Source organism: Periplaneta americana, chromosome 6 (genome assembly GCF_040183065.1).
Source record: "Periplaneta americana isolate PAMFEO1 chromosome 6, P.americana_PAMFEO1_priV1, whole genome shotgun sequence".
In the NCBI taxonomy this organism is placed as follows: Eukaryota; Metazoa; Arthropoda; class Insecta; order Blattodea; family Blattidae; genus Periplaneta; species Periplaneta americana.
The window spans coordinates 132,329,511-132,352,775 of NC_091122.1; the positions used below are offsets into that span (position 1 = coordinate 132,329,511).

Genomic DNA, 23,265 nt, shown 5'->3' on the forward strand with positions numbered 1-23,265 from the left:
ATTCTGGAAAGTATGTTAATAGTAGCGCTTCCAAAAATGAACTTCTAAAGGAAGAAACTGAAACTACAGGATATCGATAACAATTTATTAAAGTATGTGATAAATGTTACATTTATCAACAAAATAGTTCTTGAAGTAATTTATTTAATTTTTGAAAATTTCTAAACTAAAAACATTTTTAAAAAGTAGGCCTGCCATTGTTTGAACTGCTTTATTGATTGGTTGCGTTTGCTGCTGTATGACATCTGGTGAGAAATAATGACAGAGCAAAATTTGAAAGTTTGCGTTGAAAATTGTTTTCGCATGCTACTGTTTACAATAGTGAATTTTTAACAAGCTCGCCTATTACTAAAATATCTAGTTTTAGGAATTACTGTCAAAAAACTATCACACCTAGGAATGAACTGTGCATGTGGAGATATTCAGTATCGTTTAAATTGAATTGTAATGGGCTAATTATTATTTTAATTTTTCGGGAAATACTGTGGCTATGTTGCTCTGAGAGCTTATTTGCTGATTAAACTGCCGTTAAATTGTTATCTATTTGTTTAAATTCCAAAATACCAGGTTTAGTACCAGTTCGAAAGTAAGAAATTCTTTGTTAGAATTTCTCAAGTTCGTATAGTTATCTTTTCTATCGTAATATTGTTAATGGGGTTAATAAGCTTAATGAATAGGATTTTTTTATCTTTCACAGGTGAGGTTTAAACTCCCAAATGCAAACGCCCTTGATGCAAGACATAAATTGCGTGCAACTGGAGAGATTATCATTAGTGGAAGTTCGTAGTACAGGATTCAACGCATTTACTTTCCCATTAACAATTGTGACCCCTCATCCATGTCTTCTATTCATTGCTTATCATTCCCGGTTTAACACAATAGTTGAGCTAATCAGAATATACATCATACCTATCTTTAAAAGATACAACATATGACATATTTATATAGTTTTAATAAAGTGTAAAGTTGCGTAGATTATTAAACAAAGAATTGTATATAAAATTTCATCAAATTAATTCTCCTGAAATTATCGTGTTGGATATAAGCAAGTTCCTTCACATAACAAGCCTACACTACGTAGATTTGTACCACTTGTGTATCATGGATCGTACGAAGATTTTTGTAGCTGTTGCACTTCTAACCGCAATGGTTTGCATAACAGGGACATCTGGAGGTGGCAGTAAGGTATGTGAGACTTAATTGTTTAGTTATTAAAATATAAATACGAATCTAACGAAATTTAGACGCACTTTCTAATTACGCATTTAAAGTGTTCCGCATCGTACAGGGTTGGGCGTAAGTCATAGTAGGATATTGGAAATGTAGTATGGAGTAAGTAATGGAAGAATATATTTAAAAAAAATTATTACATAACACAAAGATACAGTATGTCATAGGCCAGTTTTCCGCAACCATTTTCTACTCACGGCACACCCTAGACAGGCCTAGACTCAACACGGCACACCAAAATGTTAATCCTCTCAAAAGTATATGATGTGACTCTCCTAATATAATTACGTAATGCATAGGCCAGTTTCTATCTGATGCTTTTCCAATTCACTGCGGGCTAAAGCAGGGAGATGCACTATCACCTTTACTTTTTAACTTCGCTCTAGAATATGCCATTAGGAAAGTACAGGATAATAGACAGGGTTTGGAATTGAATGGGTTACATCAGCTTCTTGTGTATGCAGATGACGTGAATATGCTAGGGGAAAATCCACAAACGATTAGGGAAAACGCGGAAATTCTAGTTGAAGCAAGTAAAGCGATAGGGTTGGAAGTAAATCCCGAAAAGACTAAGTATATGATTATGTCTCGTGACATATTGTACGAAATGGAACTATAAAAATTGGAGATTTATCTTTCGAAGAGGTGGAAAAATTCAAATATCTTGAAGCAACAGTAACAAATATAAATGACACTCGGGAGAAAATTAAACGCAGAATAAATATGGGAAATGCGTGTTATTATTCGGTTGAGAAGCTTTTGTCATCTAGTCTTCTGTCAAAAAATCTGAAAGTTAGAATTTATAAAACAGTTATATTACCGTTTGTTCTGTATGGTTGTGAAACTTGGACTCTCACTTTGAGAGAGGAACAGAGATTAAGGGTATTTGAGAATAAAGTTCTTAGGAAAATATTTGGGGCTAAGAGGGATGAAGTTACAGGAGAATGGAGAAAGTTACACACCGCAGAGCTGCACGCATTGTATTCTTCACCTGACATAATTAGGAACATAAAATCCAGACGTTTGAGATGGACAGGACATGTAGCACGTATGGGCGAATCCAGAAAAGCATATAGAGTGTTAGTTGGGAGGCCGGAGGGAAAAAGACCTTTAGGGAGGCCGATTCGTAGGTGGGAAGATAATATTAAAATGGATTTGAGGGAGGTGGGATATGATGGTAGAGACTGGATTAATCTTGCTCAGGATAGGGACCAATGGCGGACTTATGTGAGGGCGGCAATGAACCTCCGGGTTCCTTAAAAGCCAGTAAGTAGTAAGTAAGGAGTCGTCATTTCAGTGCATTATGGTGCAGGGACAGTTTGCTCGCTGCTCGATTCTAGCCCTTAGATGTCAACTGTGCAGCAGGAGGTGGGGGGAAGGAATCAGGTGCTGGCAGTGGCGACCGTTCACTTGTTCAAACCTTGTAATCAGTCTCTAATAATTATAATTAACACGGAAGAAGCATGTACTTAATTTATTTTAAGAGGAACTGTGTAATAAGTAAACCACTTTTGAGTTTAAAACAAGAAACAATATGTATTTTGCCGTTATGTATTGTATCGGTTTGGAAAGTAAATATATATATTTTTATATTAAAGTAATTGAGAACTTACAGACCTATAGGCCTACTGCATTTTCATTATTACGGAATATTAAACAAATCGAATCCATTAGTAATATTTAAATCATGTCATCCTATTCCTGTGATCAAGTGTCGTCAATAAAATAAAATTAATTATCCAATTTTTATCTGACACTAATATCACAAAACCAATTATTTGTTATTATACATAACATATGAAACATATTATCGTTTTTGTTACAATGCTAAAGTAGGCTTAAATAATTTTATTACAATGTAAATAACAAATTATAAAATTTATTTTTACTGTTCGTTAGCATTGGTTTTCCTGGATTTTTAAATCACTTTTTAGTTTAAGACAACAAGCAAGTTGTACTTTTTCATTACGTATTGCAGCGGTTTTGAAAACAATTTTTTATCATATTAAAGTAGTTGAGAACTTACAGACCTATAATGCATTTTTACTGTTACAAAATATTAAACAAATCGAACCCATTACTAATATTTAAATCCTGTCATCCTATTGCTTTGTTTAAGTGTCGCCAATAAAATAAAATCAATTATCCATTTTTTATCTGACACTATATATCACAAAATCAATTATTTGTTATTTTGTATAACATATGAAACATATTGTCGTTTCTGTTACAAGACTGAAGTAGGCCTAAATTATTTTATTACAATGTAAATAACAAATGATAAAAATTATTTTCGCCGATGATTAGCATTGGTTTTCCTGGATTTTTTAATTCGTTTTTCCCTCACTAACTGGTTTATGTTAGGTGTCAATGCTCGTGTAGAATACAATCGAAGAAGGCATTGTAAATTATGGTCAGAAAGTTGGCTTCTGTGATGGGATGCGTTGACTTGGCTCGGCACACTGCACACTACTACCTCCTCAGCCAGCGTCTCGGCGCTCCGAACTAGTATGCAGGCCAGTTGACGATGGCTGACGTAATGCAATCAAATTTATTATTATTATTATTATAATTATTATTATTATTACTATTATTATTATTATTATTATTATTATAAAACAAAAATCGACTCTTGCATTTATTAACAATTTATGAACTTTAATTAACTGTAGAAAATACGAGTACACATTTCTATTACTAATATTAAAGTAAATAACTCTACTCATACTTTCAATGTGATACTTGGGCCTGCTTAGCTGCACACATTTGTCTGAATCATTGACAGTGCAAGCTTCATTCCTTCATCGATGGATTTGAGTCTCTTCCTCTTCAATGTTTTAATTTTAGTTAACGTCGAGAAGCCCTGTTCACACATGTATTATGTAGTTGAAAATAGCAATAACACATTAACTGTCATCTCAGTGATAGCCGGGTATTCACTCCTTATTGACAACCAAAATGTTTCCAAAGACACTTCGAGAAGTTCTAATTTCAATGTTCTTATGCAGAAGGAGTGTAGTGTGCGCTGATCCCATTTCCTGACGCAAAGCAGAAAAAGCAGCATATTTAGGGACCGCGATTTAATGAAGTTCACGACTTTTACTATTTCGCCCATCACAATTTTCAGACAAGATGGCAAAACAATGGTTTCGCGGTGAATGAGACAATGGTCACCCGTATGTTATGATATAGGCTTACTTCACGTACTTTAGCCATGAATTCTTTCACTCGGTCTGTCATAGAAGCGGCTCCATCTCTAAACACTAATGCAATCCTCCCATGTTAATTCATTACGGACCACATATTCATTAGTTGTACGAAACATTTCTTCACCGGTTGCTCGCTCGGGCAGTTTGCACAAAAAATTGCAATTACATTCCCATCAATGTATCGAATGTCCTGTTGAAGACTCCAATCTCGGAACTTGCATTGTGAGGAAGCGGGGTTAAGGGGGGAATCAAAAACAACAGATAACGTACTGTGTATCATCATTGCACGTATTCAATATTTCAAGACGTTCTGAAAATAATTTCATCCATCGTAGACTGGAGATCGAGATATCTGGTGCAAATAAATGAATTCCGGAGCAAGGGACATTCAGTTTTTTTTTATATAGACGAGACCTGGCTGAACAGCAATATGACATTTCGAAAATGTTGGCAAAATGAGAATGTAATTCAGGCATGTCAGAAATCAGACACTGAAAGTGCAGTGTATGTGGGCGGAACGCCGGTCTGTGCAGATTGCGTCATTCACGTGTTGCTCTTTCCAGTTCTTAGCGGGAGGGATGTACAAGAATCTATTCTGCGCTTCTAGTGTTCAATTAAATTAACATTTGGACATTATAAACATACTTAGCAGAAGGAAAAAACACAATTATTGTCAGTGTCTATATTTGACAATACTTGTAACACAAGAAACAATAGACTTACTCAGTTACAATTCACAAAGCAGTCGTTTGTAAAGAATCATACGATTTGTGTACAGTATTTGAAGAAAATATAAATATTGCAGTAATTTCGAAACAACAAAAAACGAACACAGTATTCCATTTTACATAGTAGATACTGATTATTTCAAAGTAATACTCTTTCATTGTTCCTCAAGCATTATTGGGACCATTGGTGCACAAATGTTAAAGAAGATATTTTATTCCCAATTACATGCAATAGGACATTGTGAGGCTTTTACACTGGAATCACTTCCTTGCTGTATACTAATATAAATTCACATTATTATTAATAAACTGGATAAATTAAGCTTGAATTTAAATTTATATATAGTTTATTTGGAAAACGTTGAGCAAGTATCAGCAAGTTGGGAGCGTTACTGAATTGAGTTAAAAGAGTACTTCACAAGCTGTGAAGCCAGGACATTTCCTTTATGTCATGTTTAAAGGTTTATTAACATAAGTATATTAAGATAATATAGTAACGTGAGATGGAAAATTCGCCATTATGTATTATTTGTCGAGAAAAATTTTGCGCCTCACAAATGGTTGCTTTCTTCCTTCCCTTACAACCTCAAGACCCTCATATATATTCCTCAATCAATATTCTCATCACTTATCAGCTTATCAAATAAAAGTTGCAAGTCGTCTAACCATTCATGGCTGTGTTAGTACAGACTCCAAAACGAACATCATTGTCATGTTTATCTTGCCGTGAGAGTACCAATTAAGAAATAAGAGTTGGCGAATATCATATTTTGAGAACTTTTCTAATCTAATTTAAATTCTCACATCAGTATTAGGTCCACATGATATGATGAAAGCCTTTCATTTTAAAATAATTACTGTTGGCTGAGGAAAACATCATAACAATTACGTTTATTATTCGTGATTTCTCTTCTTCGTTATATCTGTGGACTCCTCACTTTATTTTTCAAAAACGCATTCACAATCACAGCTCAATGAGCACACCCGTACTGATCTGTGTTGCTGAAACCAAAGCTGTTCTGGTACTGCAGGTAATGTACAGCCCTGTCGCGTTCCCCTCCAAGCCGATTCACTCCCTCCAGGTAGGGGAATAGGAACTGCACATTGCACAGAGACCAGTGCACAATGTGCAAGGTTTTAACACGCCTGGTGTAAGTGTCCACACCAACCGAGGAGAATTCTGTAGACACATTGCAAATACAGAAAAACAGTACTGGGATAAAGATGGACTCCAGTGATAAACGATTAATAAAATTATCATTAGGTTTGTAATGTTGGGGACCAATTATACAAGTTGACAGCAGCTTGGTACATAGGCCGGGGACGTGAGCTAGTACGATGACATTGACTTGGTTCTGCGATCGAGTACACGAATAAGGTGCACATAAACAAATCTAGACAGGCCTAAAAGTAAATATACTCTATGCAACATTACAAAGATATATTTTTACGTACCTTTTGTTATGTGCAGAAGAATTATCATAGAAGTATTCGCGGCTTTGATTTTCTTTCTTGATTTTCTTGAGCTACAATGTCTCTGTATATAATATCGCTTGTCACCTCATATGTTTGTATTACATAATTTACATGTAATGGTCCCGTCATTCATTTCAAAACACTCACCAAATTCCGCTGCAAAAATATGCGCCTGAGAACCTTCAACCTTCGGCATTATTATTCAGCAGGTACATTGTTTACGCATGCTACGGTAGTGACTGGCGAACGGAGTATTCAGCAGGTACACTGTTTATATTGTCGGACCATCGGATCTGTGCCCCTTCAGCGCTGTCGTCGTTCTTGGAAAAGTTAACGCCTGTACTCACTCCATTCCACCCGATTTCCTCCGACCACGTTAAACAGCAGGCCACGAACCTTGCCGAATAGGGATATTGCCAAACTTCCGTCAAACGGTGTCATAAATAACTGGTCCTCCATGCTACAATATTATTTCTTTCAATCAAAATACATCTTGTATTTCTACATTTGTTAAACCTAAATCCCATGTCTCGAATCACTTTCCGTAGTTTTTCTCTCCAACCTTGAAAATTATTACTTCTCTCGCAAGCTTCAGTAATTTCTTCAATGTTGAAACTTCTTTCTGAACGGTATAAAATTCTTGTATCTTTCTTCTTAAAATAGATGGGTTCATATCACCTACAATAATTAAAAGTTCCCTCGGTCTGTTCTTCTCTGGTGATTCTAGCTTTTTATCTCCCGCATAGACTCCCTCTCTCCTGATTTTCTTTATTAGGAGTTCTGACCTGTCTATATAAATTACATAAAATGTTGTATTATCAGTATTAGTTAAGTAATTTTAATACATAATCAATTGAAATAAAATAAGCCTCACCTGTGATATCAGTTGCTCTTTTCGTTGCCTGATTTATAGGAAACAGATATTGACCTGTTTGTTTCTCTTCATCGCAAAATGCTATTTCGTACTTGCTTAATAATATTTCTTTCGCCACTCCGTGCTACAGTTTTCATGTTGAGTTGACAACACTGGATTGCAAGTGCAAATATTGTAAACTGTCCCGCAAGAAGGCCAAAATCGTGAGTAGTAGGGGACAGAAAGGGAGAAAGATAGGAATGCAGGGAGAGAAATGAATTACCGAGGCTGAGAAGGAATTAGAGTTCAGTTCGCATATCTTACGGGGGCACAGATCCGATGGTCCGATTATACATGCTACAGTACTGATGGTGATCGGATAGTCAAGTTGAAGCCACCGTAACGCACCCTATCGGTCCTCAACATTACAAGCCTAATTGTTATAAATTTAAAGGGGCTTACGACAGTGATAGTGATAGTGATAATATTAGTAATACTGATGACGGTGACGGCAGTAGGGGTAGTGAAAACAGTGAGGCTGCACCTGAATGTGACGCTGACATGGGACTTGTTCAACAGCTTCCGCTGTGAGGTGTAGTCCGGGTCAGCTTACTTCATAACCTATGGGTGAAACCTAACCATTTTTCCCCCATTGCTACATATGCTAGTGGATTGTGGTGATTTCCTAGTTTGCAGGTTGAATTTTCTTTTGCCAACTTCGTTTCGAATTTCGATATTGACAAATACTACAAATGGTAGTGATTTTGTAACTAGTATGTTGGCAGCTGAGACAAATATCGACAATATCTGTCGGTACTGGAGTTCCATGAAATTAAAATTGTACTAGATTTCTGAGCCGGTTACTGGAAGCTAGTGAAATTTGAACATACTAATAATTAATTAATATCAGTATTAATATTAATACATAATAGTTATTTTATGTGTTGCGTTGTGGTTATAATTCAAGACTATAGTCAGGTAAGTTTTCGGAGTTAGTACTAATAATTTCATGTGGTCAAACAAAATACATTTTTAGGTTAGGTCTCGTGAGTTAATTGTTTAGTCAAACCAATGTATTTCGTATTCCCAGACAAAATACTTGACATGCTGATCCCTTTCCCGTATAGTTTGCCTACGAAAATGTTACAAATTATTGAATTATTTAGAATAACCTTCCAACAAAGTACGGTAAGTAAATAAGTCATTTAGTATGTAGGATCGTGTGATGTCTGGTAACAGATGGCAACACTGACAAGACGGCAATATTTGCTGTTTAGGAACTGTTCTTATGTGACCATCACTATAGGAAGAGAACATAAATTTTAGACAGCTGGTAGCAGGCTAGCATTACTAATAGGGGTCACTAGTGTGACCTCAAGGGTCGCGTCGCATTCCTGTCAGGTTCGAAGATTAGAGTCTTCAACAGTACGAAAGAAGTTGTGCACGACCGCTAATATCGGTGGACTCGTGTATCTGAAGTGAGAACTTCTGACTGCTCTTTATTTTATCCTTCATAATGACTTGGATGTCATTGGCCATGTCACTAACCGGGCGGTTTATTGTGTCAGCAGAAGGAGGAATTTAATTTTAATTAATTTTATTAATTTCATACTATAACAGGTAAAAGTTCGCGTCACACCTTTCACCTTGTGGAGGCACACCGGTTGCGGAACACTGTGACCTGGCTAACAAATCTCACTTTTTGAACATGACGCCAGATAGATGCTCACTAGAGGCTGTCAAACTGTCGATCAGGCTTGCCCATGACTGTTTACGTCTGTGAGCGGGCTTATGCTTCGTATCGTTCGCCCGCCTGCAACCTTCCCTCTCAAGCAGGCAGGCAGTGTGGTTGCACGTGACTCCCAAACAGTCCTAAGAGTGACCCGAAAGGCCTGTGGGTTCCGCCGACCTGCAGCAGACTGCTGCTTTCAGATGCATGATAAATATGAACCTAGTCGTTCAAACCTGACAAGAAGCCTACAGATATAAGATAAACTACTGAAAACTTAATGTGTTGTCTTCTGAAACGTGCCGTTAATAAAGACAAAGAATATTATTTCTCGTCAACATAATATCCATTAAATGCCAACAGTTATTATAAATTACTTGCACTTTCCTTTTCATCGTAGTAATAAAAATTTAATGCAAATCATTCAAACTTTCGGCTTCATAAATAAAAATAAATCTGTTCCTCAGAATTTAAATAGGAAATCAATATTCTGAAGAACGAAAAACTTTGATACAGTTTACAGGTATTCATGAGGCTTTTAATTGTTGATAAGGAAAAAGTTAAAATGAAATATTTTTCTATAATAGTTGTTGATATTCATAATAATTGTTACCAATATCTTTTCAACATATTTCTCTTCTCTTCTCTTCTCTTCTCTTCTCTTCTCTTCTCTTCTCTTCTCTTCTCTTCTCTTCTCTTCTCTTCTCTTCTCTTCTCTTCTCTTCTCTTCTCTTCTCTTCTCTTCTCTTCTCTTCTCTTCTCTTCTCTTCTCTTCTCTTCTCTTCTCTTCTCTTCTCTTCTCTTCTCTTCTCTTCTCTTCTCTTCTCTTCTCTTCTCTTCTCAAATAGTCACAAGTTACGAAATGTTACTATTTTGTTGAGTCAGATACACTTTGCAGGAATATGAAATGTATAATATTGTCTTATTACTTTATGAATTCTGTAGCGCAATAAATCGTAAAACTGTGTTTCTTTAATCAAGAAATATCTGCCGTGTTGGACCATAAGATAAAGATTTTTTGAAGTGACTAAATAGCCAACGAACTTAGGTTTCAAACTAGTACTGTTTCATCTTAACCAGCGCAGACTGGCTTCCATGAATGCAAGTCACTCTACCTTGTAATACGAGCAAACAGGCAGGCTTTCTTGGGTCCCGCCTGGACTGAACCTATAAAACCCGGGCTCAATGGGTTCAGGCTAAAAGTTAACTTGCTTTGTAGCGTCACCGGAACCCAAGCCTGACGGCAACCGGGTACGGGCGTGAGTCTTGTGTGATTTGCCGGTCTCTAATGCTCACAATTACGGGCAACATATTCTTCTAACAGCCGAATGAAAGAGTGCATTACACGATGCAACATGTCCATATGCCGACATTCCCAGTACCAAGGCGTGTCTATCGCTGAGGATTTCGGAGTAGTGTATTCTGGTTCTCTTGCACCCTCTCAGGCGCTCTTCGTGTCTTTGGGTAGCCAGAGTGCTTTTTGCCACGGCATGATGCAGAGGTACTGTCCACGAATGCAGTCAAAAGAGACGCGCGGGAGGGTAGAGGGGTCGCTTCTAGCAGAGTAAAGATGGGAAAAGTTATTTTCTCGTAACGGTTCCAACTGTTCCAGTTCCTTGAAAATACTAGGTTCCAAATAACAGTTCCGAAATAACAGTACCATATGTAACTTGTATGTCACCAAATACTCGTGTCACTCACTACAAGGTGCACAGTGGTATCTTGGAACCGCACGGTAGACTAGTATCTGATGGAACGGTAGTATTTTGGAACAGGTAGTGTTATTGCAAGTTATCTTGAACCTTACATCCCCAAAGTCTGTCTTTCGAACTGCTCGGTACGGCATGTACTCATCAACGTAGCGGCACGGCAAGGATGCCCCTCCCTCGGGTAACGTGACTCTTTTCAGAAAACGTTGGTTCTTTCACTTTACGACTCTCTACTGTGAAAGAACTGAACATGGTTTCGTAGCAGGTTTTAATTAACCTGTAATGAGTAAGTATTTAAATATAATCTTGTATACATTCCTCCTCTCTCATCCGTGCTGGGGACGGCAATGGCGGAGTTACTACAGCTATTTCTATACATTATATAGGCCTACATGACTTACACCTACAGCTGATATGTACATAATCTTATAACAATATTTTACAGGCTTATTATTTGAATTTACATTAATTTACAATTATACACAATTCATATTCCTATCATTGCTGCCATCATCGTCATCGTCTTCATCGCTTGGTCCAAAATTAATTATTATTTCGTCAATGGCATCATCCATTCTGAATTATCTTAAACGTAGGTACTACTTTCTGAACAAGATAGAATTCTTCGATTGTATCCCGATTGACATGTTGATCGAATTCGTTCACTTTACCTCAAGTCCTAATTCTGGAATGAAATGATATGTTTTGCAGAGCTATAACAAAATAATAACTTACAACAGTAATTCATTATGTCGCTCACAGTACACACACTATTGTGCAAACTATTATAGCAATCATTTAATAACATTACATACCTATTCTTTCCCGGAGTAGTGTGAGGTTCATTCGGTTGTAATTCAGTATTATTCTTAATTCTCTTCACGGAACTAATACTTTTGCCAGAGTATTTAGCCGCTCTCTCATATTCCTTATCAAGAGGTTCCAGAAAACATTTCTTTAATTTTTCCTCATCGCAACATTATATTTGCGATAATTTCTCCTTCTCCGCTGTGGATAACAGCGTTACTTTTTCTCTACGGTGCCGGTGGTGTGATTTCACCACAATTACTACCCTGTGGTTGCTGCTCCATGTTAACAGTGTTAACACTACTGGTACGCAGTGAAGGAAATAACTCTATGTTTCTTTACAAGAGATTATGACGTGGAGCATGCGGAAATAATTCAGTTGGCTCCACCCACGTTAAGCGCTTCCTTCCCTCTGCCTCTCTGTCCCCGCTCAGAAAGTTCAAGATAACTTGCAATAACACTACGTACTACTAGTATGTAATGTAAAAGTGTTATTTTGGAACATGCACGTACGACTAGCAATATAACAGTGTCACACGCTACGGATTATGTACATGCCTAACGTGAAATATAATACGTTAATAACATGTTATGAATGAAAGAAGATGAGGGTGTACGTCTTATCACAGAAGCGTTACAATAAGCGCTCTCAAGGTTACATCATTCTAAGATCGGGTTCCTTCGGTTTCGCAATGGTTAACGATGTTCTGCCCAGTGCAGTTTTAGCCTTGAGACCGTTGACTTACACTTTCCTGACATGAGTATTCTTCAGCTACGAGCATAGATATTATTTTCATTCTTTCTCATCCCTTTTCCCCTCCTATGTACGTTTGTGATTAAATTTCTTTCTTGTGACGCAAGACACGGCTCGCTCACTAGCCAAACAACCAAGGACAAGGACCAATAACACTGAATCGAGCTGTGCAGTAGTTTTGCGTTCTGTGAAGACATATTATTTCATGCAATGGTCGATAATAATACGGTAAGGAAAGGGAGATAATAAGGTCAGTGGTTGTTTGTTGTTATCAAGAGGCGAAAAAGAAATTATTAACAATAAATATTAATAATACTGTATAACCGAGAGAGCTGCAGATATATAGGTGAGTCCGAGATCTGTACTCAGAATAAGGAAAGATGCGCAACATCCGAACGAGACAGTGAACTCTTCTGGGAAGAAGAGGTAGGTTAGCACAATAATATTAATTTGTGCATTTTTTTAATACCAGGACATTCGAAAAGTAATGGGAACATAATTACTAACGAAATATGTTGTCAAGAAGGACATGATATAATGGCTTGATAAGAAAGGCATTTCTGTTTCGTCGTGTATGATAAAATGTGATTTGATGGACCTAAGTAACACACACAAACCAGTAGAGAAATTATTCAGAGTTGACCAGCTTCTGAAACAGCACGGCCATTCAATACTTAGGCTCCCACCATACATGTGAAATCTCAATTGCATAGAGCTAGCGTGGTCTAAGATTAAGCAATCCTGAAAACAATCCTGCTGGTGACCTGTCACTGAAGATACTACAGGAGACGATCAGAGCAGCTGTTGACCAGGTGACGAGTGAAGACTGGGTAGACTTCTGTAACCATCTGGTGCATCTCGGATAGGGCTACTGGAAAAATGTTGCGGTAATGGAGGACACCATTGACGAATTTATAATACATCTAGACGACACCAACAGTGATGACGACTATGGTGGTGATAATGAAGAAGCGGAAGAGAAAGAAGAAATGGATAATAATGACTGTGTTCTGTTGACCTTATGGTTGCTAATGACAATCGAAACATGCACATCATCATCGTACTACGGAATTCGAATCAGGCTATAACTGATGCCCAACCCTGTATTAAGACTGATATTATTCATCTTGATTACACAACTTTTAACACTGTATCAATTCGGAATATGTATTATATGACTTTCTTGTGTTAAATTCTATCGTACCTGGTTTACATGTTTCGACCTATTATGTGTCATCCTCAGAACTGGTCGTTGTGGTCTTGGTGCCTCTTGTTTTGTTTCCTGTGAAGGTGTGTTAGTGTGGTGTAATGTGGAGATTGCAACCTCATTCAAGAAATTAAATTGCAACATTGCATACAGAACAAATAATACTCTACAAAAACATTTTAACACACAAACAACACAAACAAACAAATACGAGTACAACCATACCGGCGTATACAAACTCAAATGTAACACCTGCAACAACTTCTACACAGGACAGATAGGCAGATCATTTCAAACACGTTACAAAGAACACATCACAGCCAAAACAAAATTACAAAACACCTCCACATATGCAGAACCATCTCAAATGCTAACCACACCTACAGAGACATCAACACAGACATGGAAATACTACACATCCAACCAAAAAGCCAGAAACTAAACACACTAGAACAAAATGAAATATATAGTCAGACAAAATCTCATACCAATGAAATTCTCAACACACAACTCAATTTCAGAACACACACATTCTTTGACTCCACATTACACCACATGAACACACCCTCACAAGAAACAAAACAAGAGGCAACAAGACCAACAACGACCAGTTCTGCGGATGACCCATAATAGATCGAAACATGTAAACCAGGTACGATAGAATTTAACACAAGAAAGTTATATAATACATATTCCGAACTGATACTATTGTTCAAAGTTCAATATCTTCAACTATAGTTCGGAAGACCTACATAAGTTATACAGAATGTAACGAAAAAAAAAAAAAGTAAGTACATTTTCAGATATGGATTCCTCATATGTACGTATAGAAGAAAAAAATGGTCATATTAACATGGGTCCAGAATTGCTTGGTTTCTGAGTAGGGCTTGCAAGTATCATCACGGGGTTGGGATTTTTAAGAGCAATTTTCATAGGAAAGAGGAAGGGAAAAGGTTCTAAAATAAGACAAAAAAGAAAGAAGACAAAACGTGCCATTTAACTCAAATAATATTTCGACAAATGCTCTTTCTCCTATTTTATCGAAATGAATTTATTCGAAACTACGTATGTACATCTCTATAACATAGGCTACATTCAGTATTTATTAGGTTACATACCGGTAACATTCACCAGAGGAAACATGCATCGTATAACAGTCCTATCAGTTCCAATGAAATCCTACTTGAATTCTTGAGTCAGAATGAAGAATCAGGAATTGTATATCTCCTACATGACGAAATCTTGCATTAAACTAGTTAAAGTGGCATTTCATATGTTATAGACAACACTGAAAACAGCGACTCATAATATAAAATGGTTCTCACTAGGCGAGCGAAGGAATTTTGTTCACCACTGCTGCTGACGTCACACTGCCGCACCCGCGTCTTGCTTTGTGTAAGCTCGCAGCTGCTTAACACTTTGTTATAGAAAGAAGAAAGGTATTTTTCACGATTTCAACATGAATTATAGTAATATATGATCAGTTAACTAAAGCAGGTATGCTCAAAATTGTAAAAGCTCCGATTACACGGATGATGCTGTACTGCAGAACACACACAGTGTACGGACTGGGCTCCGCAATTACATTGCAGCGCCGCCTGTGTCATGGCTCTCATACTCTTACAGATATGGATAATAAACTGAATTTGAAAAAGGAAATAATGTAAACTGTAATATTCAGTTACTATATTGTGTATTATATTTAATATAGTTATGATATTATATCACAGATAATCTTATTTTCATATTCCACAATACATTGCAATCTATTCAACATGTGGATTCTTTTCTGCAAGTAATCGGAAATCTATTTCCAACGAATTTACTTAATGCGCAGATAACTCAAAAGATGCTCATCTGTTAATCGGGATCTATGTTTGGATTTAGAAACTTTCATTCTCTAAAATAATTCTTCGCACACGTATGAGGCAAGTGTAGCTAACATAGTGGTAGAGAATAAGCTCATCATGGGATATTTCGTTTTATTAATTTTTTAATACTTCTATGCTCGTCAAGTCATATTCTCTGCATTTAGTTCTGAATGCTACGTTATTTTGTAAATCAACTAGTCCTGGAACTGCACTCTCACGGATTGTACTAAATTTACTATGAAAGGATTAACAAAAAGATAAATATCACTTTCCATACGTCTAAAGTCACTAAATCTATGTTCTGTGAATTCAAATTTGAGTTGTTCAAGTACAGAGATATAATTAACTATATTTTGTTCAGGCACCATACATCTCTTTATAAGTTCACCATCCGTGAAGGGTTTTGGTGCCTTAGCTAATTCCCAACACACTACAGAACTTGCTCCTAAACTCTAAATTGTTCGACTTTCTTCAATATTTGGCCTTTCATTAAGTGCTTTCAATTCTTGAAACTGTAGTGCCTCTGAAAAATTATTTTATCATAGCATGTATTTCTGTTGGAATAAAATCACCACAATAATAAGAACAATAATAATAATAATAATAATAATAATAATAATAATAATAATAATAATAATAATAATCAGGGAAAGGATTTATATGTAAATACATATTTACTTATAAAGCTAATATAATTTATATTTTGCATTATCTTTATGTTTCACAATGTGTAGGGTTGAAAAATCCTACTTTTATTTTCCATATTTTTCCATATTTTAGAGTTTAGTACATATTTTCGTTAATTTCCATATATTTTCCATATTTCATATAAAACAGTCCATATTATATTAGGTTTAACAATAAAACAAAACAAAATTCCATTAACTTTTAAAAATACATTTCAACAATAGAGATTTAAACACATGTTCAGTAATCCCTTTAACATCAGAGTTATTTGAAAATTAGCAGTCCTATCAACAATGGGAAAGTAAGTTACAAAACTGTATTAATTTAATTTAAAATTTTTAACAGACTTCAGTTGTGCAGCTCAACAGTTAAATGCCAGTCAGAGTACACATAGGTTCAGTTTTGTAAATCATACTATAAAGACGGTAAATATGCCAAAAGTACGTCATTCAGTCAATTTAAAATCAAAACTAACAAGTTACATTTCAGAATTTAAAGAAGATGGTTTATCAACTGACAATAAAATATTATTTTGTAATTTGTGTCAGTGTGCAGTATCATCTACACAAAAGTTCCTGGTGCAACAACACATTACAACTAGTAAACATCAGGCCAACAAACAACTAAATTCCAAGCAGAGACAATTGTTTTTAACACAACCAACAACATCGAATGTAAGATCTGAGTTTAACATCGACCTGTGCCGTTCTCTCATCTCTGCTGATATTCCTCTCTACAAACTAAAGAATAAGGTCTTCAGGGAATTCCTTGAAAAATATACTCAACATACAATCCCGGATGAGTCAACACTTAGGAAGACGTATGCTCCATCCATCTACGATGAGACAATACAGAAGATAAGAGATGAAATTAAAGATAGTTCAATTTGGGTTTCCATTGATGAGACTCCCGACAAAGAAGGTAGACTTGTTGGTAATGTAGTTATCGGTTTGTTAAGTGAACAATATTCTGAACGAATTCTTTTACATTGTGATGTTCTAGAAAAGTGCAATAACAAAACTATAGTTAAACTGTTCAACGAAGCTATGGGTATCCTGTGGCCAAAGGGTATTATGTACGATAATGTGTTATTCTTTATTAGCGATGCTGCCCCTTATATGGTCAAAGCTGGACAAGCATTATCTGTTGTATATCCTAAATTGACTCATTTTACTTGTGTGGCGCATGCATTTCATCGTGTGGCAGAAGTGGTCAGAGACAATTTCCCTAAAGTAGATTTGTTGATTTCATCAGTGAAAAAAGTATTTCTCAAAGCTCCCAGTAGAGTTAACGTGTTGAAAGAAATGTACCCTGAAATTCCATTGCCACCAAAGCCAATTTTAACTAGATGGGGTACATGGCTAGAAGCAGTTGAATATTATGCCGAACATATAGACTCTATTAACAATGTTCTCCTTGCATTGGACTCTGAAGATGCAGTCTCAATTGATACTGCGAAAACAGTTACCTGTGACATAAGTGTGAAGAATGACTTAGCTCACATTCAGCATACATTTTCATGCATCATAAAAACGCTCAAAAGTCTCCAAAATAGGCACCTTTCACTATCTGAAAGTTTTGAAATTATAAATAGTACTGTGGAACAACTGAATCGTGGTAGAGGTAAAGTTGCAGATGCAGTAAGAGCTAAGGTGGACACTGTACTTTCAAAAAACCCTGGATATGAAGAACTACAAAAGGTTGTTGCTGTGATGAGTGGTGAATCAACAGTGAAGATTAACTTGGACTTATCCCCAGCAGACATTGTGAAATTGAATTATGTACCAGTTACTTCTTGTGACGTCGAACGCTCTTTTAGTCAGTATAAATCTATCCTCAGAGACAATAGAAGAAGATTCACTTTTCAGCACTTGAAAGAAATGTTTGTAACCTATTGTTATGGTAACAGACAATAAAAATTGTGTTTTGTTGAAACTACATTGGAAGATAAGGTACGTCCATTATATTTTTTGTTTAGTTTGATTAAAATGTACCAATATTTAACGTACATAGTCATTTTTTTATAATTTTAAGTCCATATTTAATTCCATATTTTGGTAAAAATCCATATTTAATTCCATATTTTGGTAAAAATAACTACATATATATTTACATATTTCATATATTTTTAGTCCATATAAATCCGTTCCCTGATAATAATAATAACGTTGGTATATGGATACATATTACAGAAAATAGCTTCCCTGTCATTTCGGCATGATCTGATCTGGATGTAGTTTTATGTTCCTCAGTATTCCTGACAGTATCTTACAACATAATAAACACTTTACCGAACGCAAAACAATTAATAGTCTTCCTCCCACACTGTACGGAATGGTCGTTTGCTTACAGAAGGTTTTCACTCTGTCATTGTCCCGCAATTTTCGTACGTTACAAAGTACTTGAACTACCTTCCGCAGTCATCCGTCGAGCTTCGAATGAGGAGCAGCACGCTCTACATTCGAAGGTTGTGATTACAGGACGTAATCGGGAGTCAGAGAAAGAGCATACCTGAACTAAAGCAAGAATGGACTCTCTGCGGTGCGGCGCGGCAATGTGACGTCACACGCACCGAGAGTATCAACGAATAGAAAATAGAAAAGATTAGAGAATGCTGGGTTTGCAGAGAAAGACCTGCCATTTGGCACAGAAGTATGATATTGTGGCACCCGTCTGGAACATTCTAGTCGTGGCTGGTTGCCTCGGGAGTGTATGCGCGCGTCCAGCGGAAAGGAAGGCGCGGGAGGCGAGGCTCGAGATTCGGTGGGCGCTGGGACGACGCGCGGAGAGAGGGGAAACAAGGCTACGGGACAGCGCGGAGGAGCGGAGGGAGGTAAGGAAGCGCCTGGAAGTGGATTGTTGTGGAGGTCCAGATGCTTCGCGACGCAAACATTCTAGACGAACGTGGTAAATAAATAACACCGTGAGTGCCGACGGAGATGTTAGTCAGCTGCGAGAGAGTTAGCTAGTTAGTCTTCAAGTCTTGGAGCAGGGTGAACCTGAGTTCGACGTGCAGTCAACTTGAATGAGTCTGTAACTGTGACAGTATCCAGACGAGTGCAACGTACATGGAAGGCTTGGGTTCGAAATGCAGTGAACTGTATCTGGAAGGCTTGGGTTCGAAGTGCAGTGAACTGAATCTGGAAGGCTTGCGTTCGACGCACAGTGAACTTGAGTGAGTGAGCTAAAAGAACTAGCCAAGGAGAACGAACTGTGAACTGAGAACTGACAGTTTTGTTCTGTACATAGTACTTTATGAACATTAGTTGAAATTAGGAGTACATTGTTGTTCTCAATAATACACGTGAATTGTCATTCTTGTTGTGTTCAGTGGAATACACATTGTTGACGGATGTGTGGTTAAAGGTAGAAATAAAAGTCACATTGTTGTAGGGTGAATTAAAGAGAATAAACGTCACACACACACGCACGCACATGTGTGCACACACACACGATAAAAGTGAAATAGCATTGCAGATTTCAAGAGTGAAAAGCTCATGTTGTATGCAATAAAAGCTAGTTTTTTTTTTAAGAAAACTGTTCAAAGCAAAACTACTGCCGGTAATCACATAATATGGGCTTAGATATAATCTAGGAACACCTCAAGTTAGCAAACCTAAAGGCAATGGAAAGTACAAATGCAAGATATCTCAAGGCAACGCCAGGAATCTCAAAATGGACACCTTCCCCCCTAGCTTACGAATTAACGAGGGAGACCTTCCTTGTTGAGGCCATCCGAATAACTATGCAACTACCATCTACACCCCAAGAACAAGAACTGCTACGAACAAGATGAGACGAGATCTGGGAGGAGTTTTATGCAACGAATGCCATGGTTAACAGAAACTGGACAGAATCCAATCAGGAATTAAGAAGCGCGATCACTCGACTAGCAGCAAATTGCTACCACCACAAATTCTGCATAAAGAAATATTTCCATAACCCAAGTGAAAGATGTGTGTGTGTGAACTATATGAAAAGTACCATTATGATAAGTGCTTAAAACGCGAAAAGACTTTACGTCAATAAAGCAAGGAAAAGTGTTAAACTATTTATACTATCTTCATGCACATTCGTGCGCTTTTCTTCCTATATATCGATCACATGTTAAATATTTTCTCCCTTCAGTGCATATCAGTTATGTTAGCCCACATTACCTGTACTGATGATTTCGGAAACGGCCGGTTTCCGGACGTATGTTTATTCGAACATTTTGCCATGCTTCTTCTTGTCCTGTATTCACCCCTGCCGTTTGTACTTATTATTATGAAACACCCTATATCAGATGTTCCTAAATATGCCACTGGTGTTGTCTGGAAAATTAGGAAAAATATTTAATGTTTTTGAGTTGTTGAAACAAAATATAATTATGTTAAATAATTGTAAATTTTACTGTTCTCTTTCAGCGTAATTATCAACTATTAGCATCGAGGCTAGATGAGATGAGGACCGATGAAACTTATATTAAATTGACTAAACTGAAAGTTGCCAGAGTCAATAAGACACTATCCTTGTTTAAAGGTAAACTTGAGTTTGTGCAAGACTTCCCACAAGACGCAACTGTAAGTACATTTGGAAAAGTTTAATTATTTCTCTTAATCATTAGGCATATGACGAATGCATGTTTCCATTATTATTATTATTAGTATTATTATTATTATTATTATTATTAAGCTTATTATTATTAAGCTTATTATTATTATTATTATTATTATTATTCATTATCATTCAACTGTTCTGTTTTTTTTTTTAATTTATTGGGTTATTTTACGACGCTGTATATTGGGTTGAGGGAAAAGCCCGGAAAAAACCTGAACCAGATAACTTGCCCCGACAGGGATTCGAACCCGGGCCACCTGGCTTCGCGGCCAGACTCGCTGACCGTTACTCCACAGGTGTGGACATTATTGGATAATAATAATAATAATAATAATAATAATAATTATAATAATAATTAGAATAATAATTACGGCTAGGTATTTTATGATGTAGCATATATTTTTGGTAAGAGTGATATGTTCCTTAAATACATATAAATACTTGATAAGAAAAAATAATTGAATTAAAGTTCTTTGTTAAGTCATATTTATGCATGTTTGACCATTTCTATGTGCTACAGCATATTTTAGTAATTTAATGGTCATTTTCAGCATATTTGCACTCTTTCAAGAAATAAAGAACTTTCCTCATACAATTTTGTTTCTTCCATGTTCAATTGAAATGTTAATTTTCTCAGAATTATATATCGCACCTTGTTTCTTGGAAAATGGTAAAATGTACCTTCTTCCTCCATTTCGTTTAAATTCACAATATTGACTTTGCCCTTACGTACCAGTGAACAAATATTTGTGTAGACCTATTAGGTTCGTTCCAACAGCAGTCAGGAACCGTCCGTAACCATCGTGAGCATGCGCAGTACAGAAAAAGCGTTCCAACACAATCCGAACCAGTCCTGAACCGGAAACATGTACTGCAGTCGGGCGTTCCAACAAGCTTTTGACACGGGTTCGGAACGGTCAGAAATAGTCCGCGGATTGAGGCATGTACGGAAGAGTACGCGAGACGCGCATGCGCATAAGCTCACCAACGTCTCCTGGATACTGAAGAAAGATGTGATCGACTGTTCACATCAATGAGGTTAAAGATGAAAAGTGACAGTGCAGACGAATAATAAAACTAGAGATTTAATTTAAACTTTCGCCAAAAAGAAAGGGAATGGAAATTTTTTGGATATTGAAATAGTTAATTACAATTTCAACATGCAGCTTTGATTAAAAGTATAATAAATAACGCACATACATTAATAATTAAAAAAAGAACTATTTTTAAATGAGAGTCCCCTAGTATACGACATTGAATTGGTGGAATTCTTGCCTTCCATATTTTTTATCATCTTTTTATAGAAAATGATCGAAATTTTATTTTATGCAATTAGTATTAGCTGCGAAACGATAATAATAAGCATCCCGTTATTAGCAATGATGATCACAGTTATAGCATCTCTGGATTTAGTACATAACGATCCGCGAAAGCGTTCCAACAGCGTCCAGTCCAGTTTCAATCCCATAGCAGATACTCAACTAGCGCATGCGCATAAGATGGTACAGGAACCGTACATGAACTGATCCATGAACTGCTTGTTGGAACGAACCAACGAGTTAGAAAGAGAAAGATATAGAGTGGTCATTGCGCCGCCATGTTTGAAGAAAATTGAACGACCGTCGGTAATGAACTTATGCGCCCAAAACAAAGTGGGCGTGGTGATAACTGGCATTAGAATCGTCAGCTGTCTTAATTTCGTTTGCATAAATCAGTTAAACTGAAGTGGAAAAACCTAGTATTTCGTCAAATACGTGCTAGGAACTTAATCTAAACTTATGTACGCTAAATTTAAAACACTTGAGCTATTCCTAGAAGGAATGCTTAAAAGAATAACCGAAGCAAAATTGTCATGTAGTATGACAAGAAGTCCTAGCAATTATACTGAAGAAAATGTTAATATTCCTAGGTTCTTTTAAATGCGACCTGCAAGATTGCCTATAAAATGAACGAGTATGATTCGGATGATTTTATTAAATTGTTTTCCCAGTCTCTACACGTTGCAAAACTATTTACTATACCATAAGATATAGAATGAAAGTAGGCCCTATCTGTAGTAAACAACCTTTACCTCCAAGCTTGTAACGTGGGTGAAACATGACAAAACTCGCTTTCAGTTTTTTTGTTACAGTAAAGTATAATTATTATCGAAATATGAACGTGAGGCCAACAGCCGGCTGGTCTGTCTGAGCCTTTCAAGGCCTGTGGCACCACAGATAATTATTAGTGTATAATTGAGCACCCACGTACTGTAATGGGGTAAGTAGTTACGAAAATATATATTCATACTTACCCCATTATTGCACGTGGGTGCTCAATTATGTTCTTTCGTGTCCTTCCAGTCAAAATACTAACAATACGACCTACCCCACAGTTTTGCGTTATTTTGGATGCGAGTGTCGAAAT

At 36.6% G+C, this 23,265-nt stretch overlaps 1 protein-coding gene across 1 annotated transcript in view; it reads left to right on the forward strand.

Annotated features, from left to right (window-relative positions):
* Window positions 1-1,021: 1,021 nt before the first annotated feature.
* The window catches only part of LOC138701740 (uncharacterized), a 29,884-nt gene continuing 7,640 nt past the window's right edge, over window positions 1,022-23,265 (forward strand). The window contains exons 1-2 of the mRNA XM_069828967.1: window positions 1,022-1,185; window positions 20,667-20,822. Of these exons, the coding sequence (XP_069685068.1) occupies window positions 1,102-1,185; window positions 20,667-20,822 (240 nt within the window). The 5' untranslated portion in view covers window positions 1,022-1,101. The remainder of the gene's footprint in view (window positions 1,186-20,666; window positions 20,823-23,265) is intronic.